This window comes from Taudactylus pleione, unplaced genomic scaffold (genome assembly GCF_031769625.1).
Source record: "Taudactylus pleione unplaced genomic scaffold, aTauple2 ptg000087l, whole genome shotgun sequence".
In the NCBI taxonomy this organism is placed as follows: domain Eukaryota; kingdom Metazoa; phylum Chordata; class Amphibia; order Anura; family Myobatrachidae; genus Taudactylus; species Taudactylus pleione.
Window position 1 is genome coordinate 1,667,501 of NW_028284489.1, and position 27,457 is coordinate 1,694,957.

The following is a 27,457-nucleotide window of genomic DNA, read 5'->3' on the forward strand; positions in this document are numbered from 1 at the left end:
GCGTGCCCATAGAATTCAATACTGTGGGGTCTATTACTAAGTCTTGGATGGAGATAAAGTGAACAGAGATACAGTACCAGCCAATCAGCACCTGTAATTTTTCAAACAGTCTGTGACATGGCAGATAGGAGCTGATTTTGGGAAATATAGTTAATGATAAAATATAAGAATTTAATGAAACAGTTTAAATTGTATTGCATAACAAAAAAACAAATGTTGATATTCTATTGTTATAAAAATGTTATCTGCTGTGATTAGTGACATCCATAGTGAATATTCACCTTACAGTGAGTTCCTGGATCCTCTGCAGGGTTTGACTGTATTTGAAAAATATTGATCCTAGGTACCAAGTTAGAGAAATCTTAAAGCTTTGGGTTCACTGCATGTGTATGTGAAGTTGTTAATGTGTAAACTTGAATAACTTATCGATCACCTATAGACGGAGCCATATGCCACCTGTGTCAGCCGACAGTTTAATAAGTAAGAATATTTATATCTGGTGTGTTTATTGTGTTTGGGGTTGGGGAATCCTTTACCTCTCTGCCAGGGAAGGGAAAGGAGGGAGAGGCCATTCTTTCCGAACCACTGAACCCTGTGGGGAGTGTTACACTGATAGGTATGTTCTTCATTGAAGGCATTTAAAAATTGTATTGCTACAGTACCTTTACTTGCACTTCTATATCTATCAACTAGTGCAAAGGTTCACTTCCTTTATTCTTGTGCGTGATAAGGCATATTGTATCTGCTGTATAGTGTTTTTTATTGAAATCAAACTGAAAATCAAATTTGTTTATCAATATCAAAACAAATGTTAGAACAAACTTTTCTTGTGCTTAGGTCATGACTGTGTGTACTCATACAGAGCTGGACTCTTCATGCAATACATATGCCTCAGCTATTTTAACATGCAACTTTTTGAAGCATCATTTTTGGAAGCAAATGCCCTTATGTGCTCAGCAATAAGTGAAAAATCAGCTCCACTTACTTAAATTATGTCAACATTTCATATTCACAGAAAACAATTTGCTGCTTTAAAGCTTTGATTAACTAGATATTTTAATTCTTTAAAAAGAAAATGTGACAGAAAACTTCAATAGGAAAAGAAAATTTTTTTTTTTCTATTCATTTACTGCTAGCGTGACAGTCTTATGGGGAAGTCCTAGCAATTTCTCTACTCACAGTGACTCAGCAGCACGGCAGGCACACATGAGCTTGTGCAGGGACCAAGTCTGGTTTATAGCCACTAGTGACACATTTAGATTATTTTATACAGTTGTCTTCTGCCCATCAGTGGCATGTTTACTGAACAGTACAATACAAATTGTGTTGATTTATACTTTTACACAAAATAAGCATATGATACACTTTTAATGCTTGTATGTTCTCCCATATGGCTAGCTTTCAATGGTTTGACTATTTGCATACAGAAATAGGAATTGTCCTGCACAGAAATAATATCTAATGATTTTTATTTTCAATGTATTAATTATTTTTGTACTGTACCTACTTTTACCTCTACACCCAATATCTCTAATTCTTAAATTGATTTTACTGAGAGAAAAATTATGCTACCATACTCATATAGTTACAACCATTTACAAAGAAAAGTATGAGATACAATGGTGCACACTGTGAGCACTAATACTTGTATTTGGCTTATTTATGTATAATCAATGTCTTAAACAGAAGCTTTAATGCTATCATTATTAAAAAGGATATTGAATCCACTGTTTATTAAAATGAGGTGAATTAGTGATAAAGTTTGAAATAAAGTGAATATAAAAACCTGTCCGCTGTGTCTGTGTAAATTATTTACTTCTTACGCGGGCGATACACTAGTACAACCAGCATAAGAAGAGATTCATCTTACGATTTCCCTTGAACTCCCCGGCAACTCTCTGGCAGTCCTGGCCGCACGATTGACACACGATGTCACGATACGATCGATCTGCAGTTTAGGAGGGAGAGGCATTGAAAGAACACACACCTTCTAAATGTAACCCAAATGATGCCGGTCGGATGCACGATGCATCGCATGCACAAATACACAGCACGATCTGCATACGATTACAATCGATAATATGGGCTGCACATCTGATCATACGATACATTCTAAGAGTGGCGGGAGCGCGCATCGGATCTCATCCTACCTAAATACTACACAATTTTGACACAATTCATCATACGACGCGTCTAAAATCAGGCAATCGGCCCAACATCGTTCTAGTGTATGGCCAACATTACTGTGTATCCCGAGTTACTCCAGTAGATACAATTATCAGTTATTCTTCTACTGTGATGTAAATTTGTTGCATTTGTTGCCAAAGTTGTTTCTACAGTATCCCTGTTATGAGACAAATGTTACACTCCACACCCAGGCATTTGCTTTCTCTTGTTGAGTCTTTTAAGAGTAAGAGTAGAAAATGACTCTTAAAAGATATGACAACATAAAGCAAATGCCTGGGTGTGGAATGTAACATTTGTCTCATAACAGCGTTTAATGTCCACCTCTGAATCAGACCTTTTATTTTTGTATCACGTTGTAGCTGATGAATGGTATGCCTTGTGCACATTAGAAGGGCAAATTTATGCACTTTAAACCTAAGTACAAATGCAAGTGCTAAGACACTAAGGGCCTGATTCAGAGCTGGACGCAATTCTTTGTTCACTCGTACGCATTCGATGTTTTCCAACCGCGCATGCGTCCGGTTATCACTGCGCATGTGCGGCCGTATCTTTGCGGTCAGTTTTTTTTCACTTGTATACACAGCGAGCAGGAAGTGACCTATGTAATTTGATTGACAGAATGGTCCGTTTATGGGTGGTGACGGGGGTGGAGATTGAAAAACGCAGGCGTGTCAAGCCGTTTTTTGGGCGTACATTAATTATCTTGTGCAAGCGCAATATTTGAACAGAAGTTGTGATACGTCACTGTGTGATCCAGTTTCCATTATGACTGCTCGTTCAGCTTGTGGTAGGGTATTGGATCTTGCAAAGACTATGGTGTCTTCGTAGCTCCCTTAGCAAATCGATGATTTGCTATTCTCCTGAATAAAGCACAAGACCAATCACCTAATAATTGGATCACTTGTTATAATGTGATGTGCAATGGCCCTGATTTATTAGCTAAATTTGGAATGCATGTTGTGATCCTATTTGTTTGTATGTTTGGAAATTACAATAGCAATCAATTAATAAATGTTTCATTTGTTATGTTATTTGAAATGTGATTGTTTTATTTGCTATATTTCGTACGCATGTTGTTGGCACATTTCCTTACTTATTTTAGAGCACAACACCAATCACCTATGTTTTTTTTTTATTTTCTTTTTTGGTTTAAATACACAAAGATAATCACCTAATAGTTGCTTAGCTTGTTTTATTGTTTACTTACCTTTTTTGGGTGCAAATGTTTTAGTATATGATCTTTATCATGTATTTAAGTATGTTTGTTGCAGTCCCTTTTACCCAGATGATAAAGAAATTGCAAACAATTTTTGTTTTTTGTTTTTTTGATTTGCCAAAAAATTTTAGTAATGTAATTTTTACAAATATTAGTTTTTTTTGGGTCAGCCAAAAAGGAAAATATTGTCATTTGCACAAATAAAAAATCTTAAAAATGAAAAAATTCACAAGAAAGGAGATGGAGGTTTTGGTGTGGCCAAATATGGGGCAAACACAGAGATGGATTATGTGGAAATTAGCCACTGCTGTCAACGCCTTTTTGTCCGCTTGGCCTGGTGTTGCCGGGAGCATGACTTTGTCCGTGTGCTCCTGCGCCTGGCCTGGCCACAGGTAGATGTTGTTGCCTCTGGCCTAGGCATAGGGCTAGGCCCATTTTGAGGGATGGCCGATGTTGCGCCAGAGGTGGAGGGCCCTGTTGTTCCGTCAGGAAGGGAGGGCGGCTCCAATATGCGCAGGCGGACGAGCTGCTCCTGAGCATTTGCTATTGTCACATTGGCCACAGCATTTTCCTCCAGGGAGTCCGCCACCTGTAGCAGATTGGCATCCATCCTCATCAGAATCTCGGTGTTCTTATCCGTTTTTCCATAGAGATCTGTGAGGAGGGCCACTGCCTGCAAGGGGGAATGTCCTGGACTGTCTGCCACAGGGTCCCCAGCCGGATATACTGCTTCCTCCCCTGCGGAGCCAGCAGATCTACTGCAGCCAAAGCTCACCTCTGGAGCAGACTCGTTCTCTTCTGTGCCTGTGTGGTAAAGATAGAAAAATAATGAAATTAGTAAATTACAAACTTTACTTCTACATTTTTTATCTAATTTTCATTAACTTTTACCTGCGGCAACATGTGGAGCCGCAAAGTCTGGCATGTTTGTGTCCATGTTGGACACGCCAAACACCTCCTCTTCCTGCACACACCCCTGTGCCAGCTCCTCCAAATTTGTTAGCTCCAATGACACAGGGGTTGGCCCCACCACCTGTCCCCCCTGCATGCCTAGACCTATCTGCCAATTTTTGTTTTAGCCGATATTTGAAGTTGCTCCATCTGTTGTTAAAAAATGTAGGGTTAGATTTTTTCTTAATTTAAAAAAAATGTGCAAATAGGTTACAGCATTTACGTACCGGTGTTTGACCTCTTTGGTTGAACGTACAAACCCCATTGACAGCACTGGCTGTTTCCTCCCACAGTTTCCATCTCTGGGTTGCACTCGGGGTGCCTGTGCCAGGTTATCAATGCACTTTTGCACCAAAGCCTCCATCTCCTTTCTTGTGAATTGAGGCTGCCTTTTGCGTTTGGCCCTTGCCTGGGTACTAGGCCCCGCAGCCTCCTCATTCTCAGTCTCAACACCTTTCAAAAAATTTATACAACAACATTACTTTTTTTTTGTGGTAACTTTAATTTTTTAGCTACTTACTGTGAGGTCTAGGATTTTGGCTTTGCTGCTGTTCAGTGGACATGATGAAACCCTTGAATTCAGCAGACCCATTGTGGGCTCTCGTGACATTTTTATAGATGCGTGTGCATTATACGGGCGCATCTATTATGCGTCATTGATTTGAGCGGGAAAGTTCTGGCTATCTAAGGCTTTTTTGTGGCCTTGTTTCGGGGTGGGTTGTTTGGAGTGGTTGTTGTTGGAGTTGTCGTTGGCGTTTGAGAGTGAGTCGGAGTAGTAGTTGTGGTTTTTGGAGGAGAGTTTGGAGGTTTTTGTGCGAGTTTTGTGTTTGGTTATTTTCGTTCGCATTTTTGGGTATTTTTTGTTTCACAAATTTTTCTTATTTTTGAGGTAAGTTTTTTTTTTCGAATTTTGGGTCGATTATAACTTGCAAATATTTTTTTCATTTTTAATGTTAATACGTGTTTATTTTGCTTTTATTTAGGTTTTGTTTTGTTTTCGTTTGGTGTTTTGGATTTCGTTTATTTTGGTGTGTTCGTCTTTGTGCGGTAAGTGTTTTTTGTCATACATTATAACCCGTTATTTTTCTAAATTTTTCATGTTTATTTAAGGGGTCACGCTATGCAGATAGGTGTACCTAAAAACATGTTGTTTTTTTAAAAAAAAAATTTCCTGAAAAATTCTAAATGTATTGCGTATAGTTTGTTCATCTCCTGTCTGTGGGTTAAGCGTGCCATTAAGCATTATTTTGTAACATGTATTGCATATAGTTTGTTCATCTCCTGTCTGTGGGTTAAGCATACCATTAAGAGTTATTTTGTAACATGTATTGCGTATAGTTTGATCATCTCCTTTCTGTGGGTTAAGCCTACCATTAAGCGTTATTTTGTAACATGTATTGCATATAGTTTGATCATCTCCTGTCTGTTGGTTAAGCGTACATTACAATTTTCATGTAAAATCCAAGAATAACTCAACATCATCTGTGTAGTGCATGCATTCTTGATATTTTAGCCTTAGCCTGTCTTGTTTTTTGGAAAATGTTTACATTATTTATATGGAAATTCTAAATTGTAGGTTTACTGCAAGATGTCACTGCCCAACCCTGTAAGATTCTTCTTAATATGAAAAAAAGATAAGTATATTTTCACATTCTTAAATTTTGAAAAAATAACTACATTGTCTGACATTTCAGATTGATGTTGGGCGATTTATAGTGGCAATGGTCCACGACCCCAACCAACCTGAACATCCTCCTAGGGGTAGTCCTCGTAGGCGTGCAAAGCCCCAGATATTTCGAACATGTGTCACCCTTTTTGGAGTGCCTGATGATGTGGTCTTAAGGCATTACCGCCTACCACCCCAAATCATCCTAGACACTCTTTCATTAATAGAGAGTGATCTTGAAAGGCAAATTAACAATCCAATAGCAATACCACCACTTACGCAGTTAATGTCAGTGTTATATTTTTGTGCCTCAGGATCCTTCCAGACCACAGTTGGCATAGTTGCGGGAATTTCCCAATCCTCCTTTTCAAGGATCCTGAGGGCGGTAATGGATGCCCTATTTAAGCACATCCATCATTTTATTAATATGCCATTGGATATGGGGTCTCTTAATGTGGTTAAGCAGAAATTTATCGAAATTGCAGGCTTCCCACACATCATAGGGTTTGTGGACCCACATACCACTTCAGCCTCCAGCAGCGCTGGAGGCAATATTTAGGAACCGAAAACATTTCCATTCAATGAATGTAATGGTGGTATGTGATGCCTCCCTCCAGATCCTGACCCTGAATGCCAAATTTCCAGGCTTCTGGGTAAGTGGTACCCTTAATTTTAAAAACAAACACTGTTGACTTAGAAATGGTACTGAATTTTTTTTCCTTTTCATAGGAGACAGTGGTTACCCTTGCACGCCCTGGCTGCTCACTCCTTATTTGGTTCCTACACCAGGGCCACAAAGTCAATATAATTCCGCACTTACTGCCACCAGGCAGGTGGTAGAGTGCTGCATTGGCCTTTTAAAAGGCCGATTTAGATGCCTTCAATGCTCTGGTGGCGACCTAATGTATTTGCCGGCTATGGTTTCCAAAATTGTGGTCCTGTGTGGGATATTTCACAACATCGCCATAAGGAGTGGTGTCCCAATGCAGGCAGAGGATGATGAGGTAGTGGCACATTTTTTCAGGCAATTTTTTTCAAACATTTAGTTAATCAAACATATGTATTTTTTCTTTTTTGGACTGTTAAATTTAAAATGTGGTCTTTAATTTAAATTTTTCTTCTTTTTTTGTTACCAACAAATAAACAACCTGCATACTATGTACCAAATTGGGATTTGACATCTGGACAAATTAATTATTACCATGAATTGTGGAAACATGTTGGCATGCTACATCTACAACCAGTTCTTGATGTCCTTTTTTGTCCTTTTTTTAAAAAAAAATTATATTATGGGTGTTTGTGTTGTGTTTATTAAATGTTTGTTGGGAAATATGTGTTTGTTTTTATTTAACAATAAGTTACCCTAAATTTTTGTTTAGAAAAAATGGGACAATAGCTTCTTAATTTTGTCCCAAGTGAAAACTGTTGAAAAAGTGGCTAAAATTTATTTTAAGGAGTTCACTTTTTATACTGGTTTTTTTTAAATTATTATTTCTTGTTTTTTTTTTTTTTTTAAATAAATCTTTTTTACATTTTTGGGAATAACAAAAGGTATTCTGGCTAAGCAGTATGGAGGGAAAGACTAATACAAACACGTTTATGTAAATGTATCCCTAAAAAAAAAATGTGTGTTAAGGAATTTGCAAAAATTCATATTAAATGTAATGGTATTAAAATGACCACTTTCCAAAATACTTGGAGTTCCCAAATATTCCTTTTCAAAATGTCAAAACACATTCCAAAAATGCAAACTTATTATTTATACAGGGATTAAAATGTTAGAGGCAAGGAAAGAGACTTATTAACCATTTTTTTTTTGTATATTTTTGAACAAAAAAATGAACAACTGTATCCAACCAAAAAAGGCACAATTAGGGCCTCCTTAAGGCCAACAAATCATCCAAACACACCAGGATTCCTATAATGTGGCCACGCAGACACCCAAGCTCCTGGAAGACTGCATCAGTCTGCATCTGTGCCTCTGTTGAAAGAGAAATGTGTGTATTACTAAAATGTAGACATGAATATTTTTGATAATGGTCATTAGAATTAACATATAAAATAAGATAAGATACCATGCAAAATGGGGCAAACATTTCACATGTATTAAAATAAACTCCACATTGTAAACTTTCAAACACAAAGCAAATGTTAAAAAAAAAAAAAAATGGTTATAACTAAAACATTTGCATATGAAGTAAGCCTAACACAAGTTGACAATGTTAAAATTTATTTAAATACAGGAAAGACACAAGTGGTAGTGGTTTGGCATGTGTCATATGTGCAAGGTTAAACCAACTTTGTGCTTTTTAAAAAAAAAAACAGATTTGTACTAAACAGAATTTTTAAGGTACACAGGGCAAATTTAAAAATCATATAAAATGGATCAAAAAGAAATATAATGTCCAAAAAAACAAAAAAATGCATGTATGCATAAAGGGAACAATTAAAAACATTAATTCCACCAAAGAAAAAAAATACCTGCAGCATCCAGAACTGGGGCAGAGTGGCCAAGCTCATCCTCAGATGATGACGGCCAATGGACAGGTGATGTGGGAGGGGTGATTTGGTAAACTGATGAGGGAGTGGAACATGGAGAGGGTGGATCAGGGGAGGGAGTCGCAATATGGATGGGTATGGCAGGGGTGGTTTGGGATTGGGGGTCAGGAGAGGGAGGGGAAATATGCATGGCAAGGTCAGTGGAGGGTGGAGAATTTGGAGAGGAGTGGGCAGGAGAAGAGAGGGTTGGAATGGGGGATAGGGGTCGGGCCGGCCTTCTTCTCTGCCTCACTATCCGCTCTTGACCTAAATGATGGATAGTTCAAAAGATTAACTAAATTGACATACATTTTTAAATTGTTTTTTTTTTTAAAAAAAACACATTCACATACACAAATACAAAGTATAATTTATTACAAAATAAGGCCATATTGAAAACATGCACACGCATTAATGATAAATTACAGTAGCAAAGTACATTATGTAAATAAGATTAAGATTACACCATTCACATATACACTTATGCCGACGCTTACGCTGCCGGAGAGACTCGAGCAGGCGGGGTGACCTGCGTCGCAGATCAGACCTTCTGCGCTCCAATTGGCTGATGTTCTGGCGGTAGCCCATGGAACATAGACGACGCCACACCTCCGCGTACACCCGCCTTTTCATGAGATTAGTGACAGGGGGCTGCCGTGTGCTGATTCGTTGGTCCATTACCTCTGTAAGGACCAGCAACTCACGCCGTGTGAACGCACTGGCTCTCACGATTTTTTTCACACAAAACAGTTTTAATAAAGGTACAAGAAAAATCTGATTGGCTAATGTACTTTCATAATTAAAAGGAACAATTCTATTGGTTAATGTGTGAGTCATGTGAAAAACCCCCAAAAATATATTGGGACTTATGATTGGCTTGATGCATTTAGATGCGTTAGCAAAGGTCAGAACAAACGGAATAACCGTATAATCTGTTTGTAAACCAAAAAGGAAAACATTAATAACGGAAACATTATTTGGAATTATACTATAAATCTGCTTTGTCCTTATAACCGTACGGATTCAGCAGAACAAATGTCACACAATACAAACAATAATGTTTATTGACATTCAAAAAAAAAAAAACAAGATTGAAAACATTTGAGGTTCAAATAAGTCACTTAATATGGTGATTGCCACCAATCGATTCAAGTATGTTTGCCGAACGAGAAACAAGGCAATCAAAAACTGACAGGCCAACTTCCGGAAATTACTTGTGCGAGCGCAGACATCAACCAAAGTCGAGTAGAGTGCTCACTATTTTGAATGCTCGCTAGCTAGAGGAGGGGTTGGGTGAATATAGGGCGGAAGCCTAGCTACGAGCGAACAAATGTGCGAGTGCTTTGTTTTACATATTTCCATTCGTACGGACTATGAGTGAACGGCCGCTTGCGTCCGGCTCTGAATCAGGCCCTAAGTGAGAGTTTTTAGTAGAGATGAGCGGGTTCGGATCTCAGAGATCCGAACCCACACGAATTTTGAGATCCGGAGCGAGAACTGAACGTGCGTTTGGTTCCTCTGCGGGCCCCGGACCTCAAGCCAAGGCAAAACCATAGAGTCGAAAATCTCGCAGCTCGCGAGCTTTTGTCTCTTTGATCTGTGTTGTATATAAGAGACCACACGGCGGATGCCATTTCACTCCGGCTGTGAAGACTGAACAGGGAGGGTGGGAAGTGTAGGGCTGGAAGAGGTGCTGGTGCTGTGCTGTCTCCTGGGCTGGTGCACTGCTAATCCATCTGGTGCTGTCACTGCTGTGCTGTCTGCTGTGTCCATCTGGGCTTGTGCTGATCCATCTGGGCTGGTGCTGTGCTGTCTGCTGGCTCCAAGTTCTTGACCCCCCCAAAAAAATATATATATTGTCATTTTATTTTTCTTCTGTGTGTGCATGTTAGGCTTAGCCACCCAAGATACAGCAACGCAACCTAGTGCTGCCCAATTCTAGTCGTCATCAATCTGTGTTCTGGGCCCAAGTTCTGGACTCCCCCCCCCCAAAAAAAAAATATATATATATATATTGTCTTTTTATTTTTTTTCTGTGTGTGCGTGATAGGCTTAGCCGCACAAGATACAGCAATGCAACCTAGTGCTGCCCAACTCCAGTCATCATCAATCTGGGCTCTGGGCCCAAGTTCTGGACCCCCCAAAAAAATAAAACAAATAGTGTCTTTTGTATATTTTTTTTCTGTGTGCGCACGACTACACGTGTGTGAATTTTGTAACTGCACCTTGGCTACATTATTGGTGCTTATGACAATGCTTCAACACCACAGAAAATATGGAGGGCTGTCACATGACTGGAGAGCAAGGCCAAGAACCACATGTTGTAGCTGCCACCAGCAGTCATCATGATAATGCAAGTCCGTCAACTTCCTTGTCCTCTATGAAGGCACATGCCCCAGGGCTTAGATCATGCCATGGATATGGTAAAGCTACTTTTACTGTAGTAAAGAAAAAAAATCAAAAGGCAAGTTGCCTTTAGATAAACAAAAAATTGGCAATATGCCATTCACTTCATGAAGTGGCAAGGAAAATAAGGCCTTGGCCTTTATTTATGTTGACTGCTGGTTCTGATAGCCCTTCTGCTTGTAGTAGTAGTGGTGCTCTTACCATTAAAAAATTGAAAGTTGTTAAGAGTAAGACAGCTCCGGAAATACCAACTGTGTGCCCTGAAAAATCGAAATCACAAATCCCAGAGGAGAGTGCAAGTGTGTCTGCAGTTGCTGTGTGTGAGCCAGACCTAAATACTAGTGTAATGGAGGATCCTCCAAGTCCCAATATTTGTGTGCCCTCTGTAAATGTGGGGAAGGGCAGTCAACATCTTGCAGATGTAGTCAGTGAGGATGCTTCTTTGGAATTACACATGGAGGAGGATATTTTGATAGTTGAAGGCGCTAAGGATGATGAGGATGTTGATGTTGGTGATGAGGATGTTTATGATGAAGAATTTGGTGATGGAGATGTTGATGCCGAGGATGTCCTGTGTGTAAGTAATGCAACAGCTGTTGCCCATGGATTGAAAAAGCCAAAGCCCATTTTCATGCCGGGGCAAAAGACAATAAAATCCACTTCTCATGTGTGGAATTATTTCCACCCCAATCTGGACAACAGTTGTCAAGTTATATGTAACCATTGCCAAGCAAGACTGAGTAGAGGGAGGGACCTAAACCACCTAGGAACCTCCTCCCTGTTATGTCACTTGGAGCGCATTCATCAAATATCAAAGTGCATGTCGCCAAGTTCCAAAACTCAAACGTAACAAGTCCAGTGTCACCTATGTGCTCCCTCTCTGTGGGATCCAAGTGCCTTTGATCTCCAACACCAACACCTGCATCATCAACATCCTCATTAGTCATCGGGAGTAGACCTGTTGCATCCAATGTTGTTATTCGAAGCATGATTGACTCCTCTCCATGATTCCTCAGAAGGATCCTTGATGACTACGCCTGTTGCTGCAGCTGTTGCTGTGAGTGGATCTTCATCCCAGAAGGGGACCAGGAGGAAGACTACTTCTAGCATATTCTCCAAAAAACAATTAACTGTCAAACAATCGTTTGCAAGGGCAAACAAGTATGACAGCAATCACCCAGTTGCACAGCGGATTACTGACGCCATGACAGCTATGCTGGTATTAGATGTGTGTCCAGTATCCGCCATTACTGCAGTGGGTTTTCAACAGTTAATTGAGATCCTGTGTCCTCGCTACCAGATCCCTTCTAAATTCCACTTTGCTAGAACAACAATTCCAAGTCTGTACAAGGACATTAAAAAAAACCTTATTAATGTCCTCAGAAATGCTGTTTTACCCACTGTCCACTTGATCATTGACATGTGGACAAGTGAGACAGGGCAAACTAAGGACTACATAACTGTGACAGCCCACTGGGTAGGTGTATTGCCTACAACAGCAACAGCAGCAGCAACATCTACCAAAACACAGCTGATACAGAGGCAGGCTACTCTTTGTATAAATGGTTTTGCTAAGAGGCATACCGCTGAGAACATCTTAGAAAAACTCAGGGAAATCATTGCTAAATGGCTTACCACACTTGGACTCTCCTCGGGATTTGTGATTTTGGACAATGCATCCAATATTGTGAGAGCATTACATGTGGGTGAATTCCAATACGTCCCATGTTTTGCTCACACAATTAATTTGGTGGTGCAACATTTTTAAAAAAATGACAGGAGCATGCAGGAGATGCTCTCCATGGCCCACAAAATATCCAGACATTTTAGACATTCGGCAATTGCTTGTCGAAGATTGCATGACCAGCAGGTACTGTTAAATTTGCCCTGCCATCAGCTGAAGTAAGAGGTAGTAACTCTGTGGAATTCTACCCTTTATATGCTTCAGTGGATGGAGGAACAGCAACAGGCCATCCAGGGCTATACAGTGGCCTATGACTTAGGCCGTGGAGGCAGAATGCACCTTACTCAAGCGCAGTGGAGAATAATTTCCATCTTGTGCAAGGTTCTCAAACCCTTTGAACTTGCCACACATGAAGTTAGTTTAGACAATGCCAGCTTGAGTCATGTCAGTCCCCTCATCAAACTTTTGCAAAAACAGCTGGAGAAACTGAAGAAGGAGCTGAAATGGAGCGACTGCACAAAGTATGTCGGACTGGTGGATCAAGCCCTTCATTCGCTTCACCAGGATCCAAGAGTCGTCAATCTATTGAAATCTGAAAAATTTATTTTGGCGACCATTCTGGATCCTAGGTTTAAGTCCTACCTTGTGAGTTTTTTCCAACAGACCAAAATCTAATACTGTGCAAAGAGCTGTTGGTAAAATAATTGTCAGCTGCAGCCGCATGTGAAATGCCATCATCTCCTTCAGTTTCTGCAGCTGCCATGGAAAAAACTAAATTATCCTTACAGAATACCTGTTGGTCATGCAGATCGTTCACCAAAAAATGACATCTGGTTGGGCCTGAGAGAACTGCCTACTAGTGACATGTCTTTTACCATGACTATGGGCCTGATTCAGACCCTCTTGCAAGTGGGTCGATGGCCGGAAGTGGGTCGATGGCTCCAGCGCTTGCATCCAAAAGGGGCAGCTGTCGATGTTGATCGACAGCTCGCCCCGTTTGGTAGGTGGGTCAGGGGGGTGGCTGGCAAAACAGAGGTGTTCCCGAAGGAATGCCTACCATTTGGTGGTGCCCCACTGACATCACGAGTGATGTCAGTGGTGAGCTTCCGGCTCTATTAGAGCCGGAAACTCACTGGGGCTTGCGGCAGACAAGACCCTACCATGACCATCACCTGGCCACTCGCTAAAGCTGTGGGTGGTCACCCAAAGCTTAACGAGTGGCCAGGAGGCTGGTCACAAAACTAAAATAAAGAATGCCCTTCAGATCTGTGATCTGCCTCTGGCAGCAAGCGGGTCTGAATCAGGGTCTATGTGTGAAACGGTCTCCATTCACAGAATGGTGGAGGACTATTTCAGAGATAACATCCTAATAGGCATGTCAGACAGTCCCTTTCAGTACTGGCAGGAAAAAGAGGCAATTTGGAGTCCCATACACAAACTGGCTTTGCATTACTTAAGTTGCCCACCCTCCAGTTTTCAGTGCATCTGGCAACCTTGTCAGTGATCGGTGTAGGAGGTTACTTCCTCAAAATATGGAAAAGATGATGTTCATTAAAATGAATTACAAATTTTACGAGGAAAACCTCTACCAACAATTACATGAAGAAATTACAGAGGTGCCTATGGTGGATTCCAGCAGGGAAAAAAATTAATATTGTGTGAAGAAGAGGATGTACACACTGATGGGGATGATGAAGATGAGGACCAGGATGATGACAACTTGTAATGTAAAGCCAGTCTGTGTACGGGATCATTTTCATTTCCATGTGCAATGCACATTGGCAGCTTGTTTTATGGGGGTCCAAACAAACCAATCATTTCAGCCACAATTGGTGTCCTTGTCATTGAAATGATTGCTATGTTAAACTGTGAATGTCTTGTTTCGTATACAAAATAAGGGTGGGTGGGAAGGCCCAAGGACTATTCCATCTTGAACCTTTTGTCTTTCCTTTATGTGCTGGTTGGGGCATTGTTGCCTGACATTTTAAAATAATGTTATGGTTGGCTTAGGAACCAATGATTTGTTTTTAAATTAATTTATTATCAATTTTACAGCCAGGGGCTACACCAATTAATTTCTTTTTATTATTAATTATTCAGCCTGGTGCTGCACCAATGAATTGTTTTTTAATTCAATTATTATCAATTTTACAGCCAGGGGCTGCACCAACTATCAACTATCAATGCTCAAGGGTTTCCCAACCATCATCTTTGCACAGTCCTCAACTCTATTAATAATTATATCAATCAGTTTTTGAGCCAGCAAGCTGGATGCAACCTTTTGGCCCTTTAACTGGATGAAAAAATCAATATTGTGAGTTGGTCAAAATTGACTGGAAATGAGTGGAAATAAATGTTATTGAGGTTATTAATACAGTAGGAACAAAAAAAAGGCACATTTTATGTGATTTTAGCTGTTTTTTTTTATTTTTTTAAGAAAAAATCCAGATCCAAAACACGAAAACAAAACACGGAGGTGAGGAGGTGGAGATGTTGCCCATAGCAACCGATCAGATTCTAGCTGATATCTTCTAGAAGGTGCTAGATAAATGGTAGGTAGGAATCTAATTGGTTGCTATGGGCAACAACTCCACTTCTAAAAACTTTCACTTTAGTAAATATACCCCTTAGGGCGGGATGTACTAAGCATTGCATCTGAGATGGTTCATTTTCAATTCATATTGCATATACTTTTGGCGTAAGGGCAGCCCACAAACTGCCTGACTCAGAGCTGGAAACTGTTGTGGCATCGGATGCAAGATGCCAATGTTTTCAGTCTGCCAATGCATCCAAGTCGCATTGTGCATGCCTCCCCATGGTTCCTCCTGGGTGACAGAGTGAATTTGGACACAGAAATAGATTTTTAGTTTCGATTCCTTTGTGGTAACAGCAAGGTGGCCAGATGTGAGAGTGTCATAGTCAGTGACTGTGACCTGTTTGCACATTTGCATTGATTTCAGTGGCCATATTGAAATGGAGATTCTGCACCTCTATAAGGCTGAATCCATCTTGATATCTGTGCCCCTTTATGTTGAATGTTGCTAACAATTATATATGGTCGTACTCTAGAACTATGATTAATACATTATTGTAATGCAATGGTCCACAACATGATATGGCCAACCTCACCATATTAATTCAGAATAAAATAGTGCACCAAGGTCCCTCTACAGTTTATTGTACAAGTATGTCATAAATGTTGTACTGATCAACCTTGCCAGGACAGAGGACTTAAGTATACAGGTAGTATACCTAAATGGTACACTAAAGCCATTCTCACTATACTTACTGTAGGTCTACTCTAGTACAGCAATAATATACAGTATGTCAGTTTGTTAAAAGCCTATTAAAAAGAAAATTCTAGGTTTACCTATGAGCTGTTCTCCACCCATGTAATTGTGTACCTTGGTGTTTTCTTTGCATAGAATTCATAACTCAGAGCAGAGTAGTCCACAAGCACTGCTAGATAGAGTATCACCAGTCTCAGTTGTTTCTGTGGAAACATCCTCTAATTTCCAAAACAAGGAAATCCAAACAAGAAGACAGAAAATTCTTGTCAATTTTCCATAAACAGCAATTTTTTTATTCCTATAATAAAGTACTTGCAGTCAACTGTGCTCCCTGGGGTATTTTCGTATTCTAAAGTTCACGTGATCCAATTCCAAACTCTTAAGTCTTTTCTGTTGAAAGAATACCTTGTTTCCAACTGGTATATCCAGGAATAACAATAATTTTATTCCAACAAGTGTATTTTCAATGATCCTCCACTTGTATCGACATATAAAACATGGAGAAGGGTATATATAGTGAAGTACTATTTATTCAGGTCAAAAAATTATTTACAAACATGAACATACAAATAGTATACAGAGCCTCATACCAGATAATGTGGGGTGTCAAATATTACACCCAAGTTCACATACACATATTAACAGTGACTGCCCGGGTTCAGATACTGTAACATCAGAAATGCTTGCCAGAGTGAAATGAGTCCCTCCACAAATATCACCTGTCCATCTGCATACAACAACAACATGTTTCTGCTCTCCAGGAGCCTTTCTCAAGGTCTATCTTTTAATCTGCCTGACTCACCAATATACCCTTATAGCTCCTGTGATTGGTCATTAGAAAAATCTCCTTAATCAGCCCTAATCTCTCCATATTCTATTTAAATAACATATATCTGAAATTTTATACCTTTCAAGGTCTTACATGTGATCTTCTCAACCTGTTCATCCTCATAAAAGTCCCTGAAAAGATTAAATAATAACCTAGTTTCCGCATGCGTTCCACCCGTGGAATGTACATTACTTCCAGATTATGGCATCACTAATTTTCTGAAAATCCAGAAGTAGTTGTATGAAAAAGAAAAAGGGGTAAAAGAGGTAAATGGAAAAAAAAAAGATAGGGAGATATTAGAAAAGGATATTGATAAAGACAACAATGGGCCAATGATGGAAACTAAAATTTTCAACTTGAGCAAACATACATTAACAATCGATGAGAACAATGTCTTAAAGAAGGGCTTAAAATTTGCCCCGGACAATAAATTAAACAAGTTTGAGACTTTTGTGGATATACAGAAGTTTGTAAGACAAATTTCCTTAAAAAAATACTTCCTCAGTAAAAAAGCAGAGATGACTAATAACCGAGCCCCCATCAGACCCAAGTCTAATTTCAACCCCACATTTAGTAGGGGTTGTTTTGTGGAGAGCTTCAGCAAGGCTGTGATTTCTGATTTGGATAAAATCAATCCCAAATGGGAGAAATCCCAAAATATTAATAAAAACAAGAGGGAGGCAAATAAAAATCTCTGTGACAACCAAAAGATTGTAATCAAGCCACCTGAAAAGGGGGGAGGAGAATAATCATTATCAATAAAGTATGAAAATGAGATTAAAAGACAACTGGAAGACAAATAAACATAAGAAGTAATCCAACTGAACGGATGGGAAATTATTTAAATAATTTATTACTAAAATATAAAAATGAAGGATTGATCACTGAGAAAGAGGAGAAATACATTAAAATGGATAACCACAGTCTTCCGGTATTTTATATTTTACCCAAAATCCATAAGAATCAACAAAACTCTCCCGGACCCCTATAGTGACAGGGATGGGATGTTTAACCACCAATTTATCTCATTTTATAGACTACCTTATTCAACCAGAGGTTTTTAAATTAAAATCTTATATTAAAGATACTATGGACAATCTGAATAAATTAGACCAAATTGAATGGCAAGACGATTTTATTTTGGCCACGGCAGATGTAAGTACACTATATACAATAATAGACCATAATAGAAGAATGGAGGCCATGAAGTGCCATCTTGAAGGCAGTAATATAAAAGAGGACAAGATATTTATTTTAGATGGTGTTGATTTTATTCCTAACAATTATTTTTGGTATGGCAACAAATTTAATCAACAAAGAAAGGGTACGGCAATGGGTACATGCTTTGCCCCATCATACGCCAACCTTTTTATGGATTTCTGGGAGGACCAAAAAATCTGGACCAATAATAGATTTTTGAAGAATATTAAAGTTTTTTTAGTTTTATAGATGACATTTTATTTATTTGGGAAGGTAGTGAAGTAGATCTAAAATCTTTCTGCACAGAACTTAATATCAATTATTTTAATTTTGATTTGATCTATAATGTCAATAAGACAGAAGTGACTTTTTTAGATCTGACCATATATGTGGAAAATGGCATTATGAAGACCAAATTGCAGCGAAATTGTAATGACATTAAAGGTCTATAAGGAACAGGCTACAAATTTAAAACAAGTGTATATCTAAGGGTTATAAAGAAGAAATGTTGGATGATTATATACCAAATCTAATGGAAATGGAAATAGAGGAATTCTTAAAGTCTAAAGAAGTCAGTGAGAATAAAGATATCATGCTACCATTTATTATGATTTATAATAAACAATAGAAGGATTTAGAGAAATTGATAAAGAAACACTGGCACCTTTTATCCAGAGATCCTATTCTAAAACCAATTATTCCTTCAAAGCCACAGTTTATTTAGAGTAAAGCTCAAAATTTAAAAGACAAAATGGTTAAAAGTGCAATCCCCCCCAAAAGATCAGGTCAAATAAAGACCACTGGATTCCACAGGTGTGGTCTTTGTTTGATGTGTAGAAACCATAATACACAATCCAGTAAAACAGAAGAATTTATATACACCACTACCAAAAAAACCTACCATATCACAGATTTCATCACCTGTAATACGAAAAATTGTGTATATTTATTAGGGTGTTCATGCGGTCTACAGTATATAGGCTGTACTTTGAGGCCCTTGAAAGAACGATGTTCCGAACATCTTAGGAACATCAGAAATTAATTTGAAAACCATTCAGTATCAAAACATTTTAAAGAGATTCATAATAAATGTTGTAATTTACTGAAAAAAGTTGTCAGTATAAAGCTGGTTCAACACTGGAGAAAGAAAAAGATAGAACAGCTGGCCCAATAAGAGATGAAATGGATTTATGAAATGAATTAATTGGTGCCAGCAGACTTAATAAAGAGTTTGAGTTAAAATGGTTTTTATGATGTAGTGTCCTACCTTTTATAATTGTCAATACAGTTTAACCAACTTTTAATATATTTATGTCATCCTTTTATATCATGCATCCTTTTTGGTTTTTATATTTATGTAATCTGATTTTATATATTTTTAGGATGGGTTATTAGAATTGTGTATTTATGTCCAGCTGTTTATATATTTTTTATATATTGCGTCCAGATGTTTTTTTACCCTGTCCTTTTATAAAATCTCATGACAATTTTGAGTTGGGGATACGGAATGTGTTTTGAGTCCTACCCGGTCCCTCTTTGAATGGGAACCGGAAGTTGCAGACATGGGGATCATTTATTATAAGTACAGCGCCTGAAGGGAAGTGTTGGATCCAAACGCCTTACTACCCCGACAGTGGGAACTTCCTGAACATTATAGAGGGAGCCGGCAACTCATGCGATCCATGTGGATTGAAGGTGGAACACAGTGAGAGGACTGTACAACTACAATACTTGCGGTTTTTCAGAAAATTAGTGATACCGTAATCCAGAAGTAACGTGCGTTCCATGGGTGGAACGCACATGGAAATGAGGTTATTATTTAATCTTTTCAGGGACTTCTATGAGGATGAACAGGCTGAGGAGATCATATGTAAAACCTTGAAAGGTATGAAATATCAGATATATGTTATTTATGTTATTTAAAAAGAATATGGAGAGATTAGGGATGATTAAGGAGATTTTTCTAATGACCAATCACAGGAGGTTTAAGGTGATGTAGCAATAAGCTTAATGATTCAATACATACACTCAACAAACACTCGGTGTTTAAGTTGAAAGCAACATAGTAATTTATTTAAATACATACATGTATGGGTGTCCTTTCCTCTTAAAGTCAGAATGAAAGCAGACAACTTGCACAGGTCTTTTTCCAGTCTTAAATAGGCAGGTTTCATCCCACATATGGTAACAGATGCAAGCCTAACTAATTACAAGTAATTTCCTAATATGACTAAGGGCTTACATATTGAACACAACTATTTATAAATTAGAAATGGTGGCCTTCATGGTTAGTCATACAAGGTTCATATGTCAAAAGAGAGACATTATCCATCATTTCTACTGTTCATGACCTCTTCAAAGACACCCTTTTAGTTTAAACTTAGATTGGAGATTTAGCATTTGTCGTTGTACCATGAAAGTGATACCATGCCTAAAGGGTGGGATAAAGATAAAGGAGTCATTCACCAGTCTATGCAACACAGCAAGAAGAATTAACCCTTACACATTCAGCTTCACTTCCATCGTGATCTATATTTCCCTGACAAAGGGTATATTGGTGAATCAGGCAGACTAGAAGATACACCTTGAGAAATGCTCCTGGAGAGCAGAAACACGTTGTTGTTGTATGCAGATAGACAGGTGATATTTGTAGAGGGACTCATATCACTCTGGCAAGCATTTCTGATGTTACAGTACCTGAACCCAGGTGGTCACTGTTGATATTTGTATGTGCACTTGGATGTAATATTTGACACCCCACACCATCTGGTTCGAGGCTCTGTATACTATTTGTCTGTTCATGTTTTTAAATACATTTTATACATGAATAAATAGTACTTCACTATATATAACCTTTTCCATGTTTTATATGTCATTACAAGTGGAGGATCATTGAAAATACACTAGTTGGAATAAAAGGATTGTTATTCCTGGATATACCAATTGGAAACAAGGTCTTCTTTCAACAGAAAAGACTTAAGAGTTTGGAATTGGATCACGTGAATGTTAGATTACGAAAATACTCCAGGGAGCACAGTTGACTGCAAGTGCTTTATTATAGGAATTAATTGTGGAAGTGAAAGTGACCACTTCAGCGGTAGTTCTGCTGCACCATTGCTTGAATCGCTGTTTTTATGTATTCCATGGGAACCTATGAACTAACCTCATATACAGTTGAAAACACAGAATTATTTGGATATACATGTTCCTTCAGCAATTCACGAATATATGCACATTTATGTTCATTTATTTATCCCTATATTGCAATGTAGAATATATAAAAAATGTTTAAGATGATATTCAGTATTAGTATAGTTGTGTGAGGTTTAGCTGGGTCGCATTTGTCGAATAGTCTCAACCATGGAGAAGATTAAGGCCTACCCTTCCCCCTCCAAAGTAAATAGATGAGTCCCTGTTGCATCAGTCACTTTGTTTACTATTTTATCCAAATGTATCTTAAATGATGTATTAATAAGTATATAGAGATTAGTGTTTATTTATATGCAGGTGTGATTAACTGCGGAGATAAGCACAAGTTAGAACTGATAAAGCAGCCATCTTATTTAATGGTTCAGCAATATAAAGACTTGTGAGTTTAAAATCTGTGTCAGTTTGAATGTGAGCAAACTAGCAGACAGCCAGTCTCAGATTTAGTAAATAAGAGGGCTAATCAAGATAGCCTTGGCCTACAAGAAGCAAAGAATTAGAAGTTACAGGTGAACAAAACAAGAAGATAACATTATATTTTGGTTACGACATATATACAATTAAGGTCTAGCATGTATGTATGAATATTAAATAATTTAATATTCCCCATTTTTGGGTTAACTGGAGACATAGCCAAAAAGTATAGTATAAAGCTCATGAGAGAAAGAGGGGGGGCAGTTTGGGGAACACTTGGAGGCAGGAGGAGGGAGCAGACAACATGGGTGCTGGTGGCGTTGCCATACATATGTATGAAATTGGCTGGTATGCTACACTGGGTGTCACAAATTTATTTTATAAGTATTCCTTACTACTGCTGTGAATATAACCTTTTGTTGTAACTCTGCATTGGCAAAATACATGTATAATTACGCTGTCTTTAAGTAAAAGCATTGTCATTTATTTTAGAATCTGTATTAGTGTGAATTATTTAATTTCTTCTTATAACAAGTAAGGTTTATAAAGAAATCTAAAACACATCGCATTATCAATTTTGGTGCCATGACTCAGATACACCAGTTGGCACCCGCTATGGGTGAGTGAGAGAGTGAGTCACTTTTCTCATAGGATAATTTTTTTTTTTTTTTATTATTATTAAATGTTCAGTTTTGTTTTTTTCTTCCCCTTTTCCTCCCTCAGTCTCTGATTTAGTGGTAAGTTAACTGTGTTGTATTAAATGAGTGTTTTGGATTTATTTATTTTTGTTAGAAGTTTGATAAGTTTAGTTCGTAGCCTATAAAAATAATGGCGCTGGAAGCAGAAGATTCCCCCCCTCCGTCTCAGGCCCGGCAGTGTGACGAGTAGATAAGGAAGGTAAATGGTATCTGTTGTGTTTTTTTTTTCCTCCCGTGCACTGAAATTAAAGAGTAAAATATTGGCAGTCTTTAAATTTGCAAGTTGAATGATTGTCTTTGCATTATTGTTTTTGTTGAGATATTGATTTCTGAATTTTTTAATAATAAAAAAAACCCTGATTAGGTAGTTAAAGTAGATGTGCTTTAATTGTATGTATTTTGCTGTGTTAGATTTAGCAGTTTGATTAACATAGATCAGTTTCTGCTGATGTGTTATGATAAACTTGAGGTGTTTATTCCAGAATTTGAAATATTGTTTAAGATTTGTTATGTGTCAGTTACATGTTTGAGGTAATAGACATTGGTGACATAGGTGTTTTTGGATTTTCTTTATTGTCTTTTCTGAAAGGTGTGTGTAGAGAGATGTGAATCTGTTTATGTGGAAGTTGCAGGAGTAATATTATTGACAAAGAAGAGAAGTCCACGGCCGTGGCTAGATAGTCTAAAATCAATCTGCAGATATCTGATAACTAGATAATATTGATGTGAAAGTGCTAAATCTGATAACAAAGGGCAGATTGTACATGAGAGGTGTTTGACCTGATAACGAAAAGACAGGTAACATGAATAGGGTAGTTTATTTAGGGTTTTATTTTGACAGACGTGTCACAATCTTGAGAAAAAAAAAAGTTAATCTCGTTTGCTTTTGTAAAGGGTAGCATTGTCTAAATACTTGTATGGGATTGAAAAGAGTTCCTGTAAATGATATGGAGGGTATGAGCAAGTGATTTGAAGGTGCAGAGGTTGATTGTAGGCTGCAATATGCTACAGAGTATAGGGAGAATGGCGCGTGAAGCTCCTGGATGGTAATGATTGTTTGATTGAAGGTGAAGGAATTGGTTTGGTGAAATGGAAAATATCAGGGTAGTTTACCAAATATTGTATCGGATCCCACTAACACGCTTGTGCTTAGGGAAGCTTCTCATTACAGGTGTAAAACTAGTGTGAAAGAGAAAGACAGTGCACCCATTTCAAAGTCAGAAGATTGGCCTATTTGGAAAAAGAGTATTATTTTAATAAAAAAGAGACATTTCTTGTGTATGGCATCGAGTGAGTTGCCAAAAGTTAGGAGGGTAGTCAATTAAAAAAAAAATGCATATGTGACTAGGAATGACAAGTATGTATGCAATTATGAAAGACTTGTATGATGATGAGAGTATAAAATATGTCTTTAAATGGTCACCAGAACCACCAGAACTTTTACCAAAGTCTGGCACATTTAATCTGTTTTAAGAAACTTTTAAAGCAACAATTAGTTTATCCAAATTGGGCAAATTTATTTCATCAAACAATTGTAATTTTTTTACAGTGTAGCAATAAGAAGCTACACAATGACACCTACAGTGTGGTATGGCAGTCAGCCAATGGCACCCCCCCCTGCCTTCATTGCTGAAGACCAGCTCTCTCCTCCTCCTTCCTCCCCCTGCTCTCCTTCCCCAAACCCCCTTACCTATCTCCTATAGAAATGTTATTTCTCCTGCTTTGTCTTTTTACTTTGTTTAATTCAAGATGTAAACCTCAGAGACTGTTGTCTCTGATGATGACAATGCTTTTGTAACAATGCTGATAGCTTATTGCTATATGTTTGCTTGTTTTAATCAATAATATGTGTATGACCATTCCCCAGAAGTGAACTGTTAGATCTGATTCAGCTGATTCAATTGATGATTATTACTGATATCCGTGTCCTTCCTGCAACTAATATCACTATCATTAGCAGGTTCAATGTGTCCTGGATATCTTGCATTTATCTAACCATTTATTGTTTGTGAGTACTTCACAGTTTCCTGATGAAGTGACCCGGATGTTGTCACAGAAATCTTTCATCATGTGCAGCATCATTCACAGGAAATTGTGCAGGAATTTGTGCCCACATATAGTATCCCATGTGTTGTTAAAGGTGACAAAGGTACACATTTTACAGGGAAGGTATTCCAAGCAATGTGTCAATATATGGGTATATAAAAAAAAGTAAAATTGAATGTGTAAACACTATCATTAAGTACAAGGTTAGCTAGTTGGGTGTGGGGACTACGAGTTGGCTGGACATTTTAACTCTGATTTTGTATAGCATTCACACCACACCAAAGCAGCCACTTAACCTGTGCCTTATGAGCTATTTTTTGGAAAACTGCCTATCCTTATTGTAAGTCCAGCAACAGACTTATCACTGTTATATGATTTAACTTAGGACTGTGTTATACAATTTTCACAGCATCTGAAGACTTTACAAGAAAAGCAAGGAAATCTTACGAAGAGACTCCCAGAAGGACCTTGTCATGGAATCCAGCCTGCAGACTATGTAATGGTGAGAAATTTCTGGTTGTCTCATAGATCGATGGCAAGGCCTGTTCCAGGTTCTGCTAACAACCTCGATGTGGCTGAATAGGACAATTGGATTCACTTATCTCACTGCAATAAGTTTTCCGACCTGACGGTGAGGTCATTTAAAGCCAGAGAAGACGCAGATAAAGACATTGACTGTGATTTAAATTTAACAAAGTGATTTGATGATGGGCCTGATCAGAGCCGCAGTTCAGACCAAGATAAGGTTCACAGAATCAGGGACATTATTAGTTTTCTGTGGATTGTGGACAAAGAAAAGGAAAGATGGCTATTGGTGATCAAGTCTCTGTGTATCCATTGATTGAAGCATTTTTTAATTTTTTATTTTTTTGTAGTGAATGAGAGCTGTCAAGGAATGGTGGCTGATGAGGACGGTGTGGAGAGTTATCCTAGGGGTACTGCCGGGGTTATAGTGGTAGACTCCACTCCTATTTTGAAACCCATGATTGTAAGGGATAGGGTGTTAACCACATTAAGAGCTATAAAAGACGCTCACACTCATTTTACTACTGATACTCTCAGGCATAGGTACGGATCAGAGGATGGTCAGAAGACCAAGATGAAAAATTCTTAATAGCCTGTATGTAAAAATAATTATAAAGTTAAAAAATGACAAATACATTAAAGTAATAAAATACAGGTAAATAAGAACTTATACTGGTACTGGGTATAAGATGTATCTGGTGAAATATCGGAAAAGAAGAGCCATTACAGTAAGGCAAAGGTGTTTGCTTCACAATTCCAAGGTGTATACTGTATGTGAATACTGTGGTTTAATTTCAGAGAAAAAGGGTATACAATGGTGCAAAGACAGCACCTCTTTATATACGCTGACACTTCTCCCCTGGACACTTATGAGCTCGTAGGAAGAACAATAAAGTTGATTGTTGGGTATGTAGTCACCATGTTATTCAGGGATTGTTGTGCTAATGTTTATTTTTCATTGCACTCAAATCAAACAACACTTCACTCACTATGTGGAGCTCACACACTTGAATCTTATAATGTTACAGGTTCCTTACATTTAAAGTTAACAATGTATCCAAGGTATGATTCGGACAACATCATGTGTATTAACAAAAAGGTACAGGAGTTGAAGGTACTTATTTTGGAACCAGTGTCTGTAATACAATATTACAGAATTAAACTTGTTTGGGGATCTTTTGGAAATTATTAAATACACAAAATCTAATAATGAAGAATGTGTGAGTGCATTAATAAACTGTAATAACAGAAGGAATGTAGGGGTACAATAAAATACAGTCATCATATTGCAGAATGTAACAAGCAAGAAGAAAGCGTGGATGAAAAGGGTGCCCGTTGTAATGTCCCTTATAATGCTTGTTGTAAACACATTGTCTAATAAACCATGACATACCACAAGGGTTATATTATATATGTGTGGGCATAGAGATTATAAATGATTGCTGGTGAATTCTTTTGGAATGGGTTTTATTAATAAACAATATCGCAGACATTGTGGTAAGAGAGTTTCAAGCAATAACACACTGAATTAAATGCAGCACACACTACCTTACAGCTGCAACTTCAGGGTATTGTGTCACATTACAAACAGTATATAGGTTAAAGTGTTATATATACATCACAAATTCTTCTGATGCAGAAGAAATAATATAAAGGTTAAATGAAGTTACTCGGGTTAAAAAATAATTTGCTGAACAAATAAACGTGAGCTGGTTCACCTGCTTGAACCCCAGTACCTAGTTCGCATGGGTTGGAAATTGGTTAAGCAATATGATGCACATATTGGGAAGGTTAATATTTTTTGTCCTGATAATGTTGTTGATTTTCTATATATTAGTGAAATGCTTCAAGAAGATTTTCCAATGTATTAAGAAGAAATCAGGCGATGCAATTTATGAGAGATATAAACTTTCTTCGGAATTATATTCAGAATGTTCAGAGGATGGAACTGACAACACAGAATTATGTGGATGTATATGTTCCTTCAGCAATTCACAAATATATGCATGTTTATGTTCATTTATTTTTCCCTATATTGCAATGTAGAATATATAAAAAAATGTTTAAGATGATATTCAGTATTAGTATAGTTGTGTGCGGTGTTGCTGGGTTGCATTTGTCCAATGGTCTCAACCCTGGAGTGGAGTAAGGCCTACTCTTCCCCCTCCAAAGTAAATAGATGAGTCCCTGTTGCATCAGTCACTTTTCAATATGGATAAAAAAACATTTAACACCCGGAGGAAGGAAAGTATTTCCGAAATGCATTGGTGTTGATTTGGAGTCCCCCAGGTTTGGCTACCTGCCATAATCCCTTTGGATCTCCTTTTTTACAACTAGTGGGGAAACTCTTCTCTATAGAAAGAGCCTTTTTTACAGAGATTTTTTTGAAAGAGATGAGATGTACCCTGTTTTCCTTAGGGTGTGGAGTAGAACAAACCATATAATGTGTGGGGGCATGTAGTATATAGCTGAATTTTAAATCCAAAAGCATGTTTATTTTCTTCTAGATACTACCACACTGTTAAATAAGCTCCGTGAGATTGGAACATTGCTGGAAAAAAACTTTCCTTATTACAGCTGATGTTAATAGCTTATATACA

At 38.0% G+C, this 27,457-nt stretch overlaps 1 protein-coding gene across 1 annotated transcript in view; it reads left to right on the forward strand.

The window, feature by feature from the left end:
• Window positions 1-26,198, forward strand: part of LOC148529029 (kelch-like ECH-associated protein 1A) — a 122,050-nt gene extending 95,852 nt beyond the window's left edge. The window contains exon 6 of the mRNA XM_088468943.1: window positions 24,742-26,198. Within this exon, the coding sequence (XP_088325069.1) occupies window positions 24,742-24,860 (119 nt within the window). The 3' untranslated portion in view covers window positions 24,861-26,198. The remainder of the gene's footprint in view (window positions 1-24,741) is intronic.
• Window positions 26,199-27,457: the final 1,259 nt, after the last annotated feature.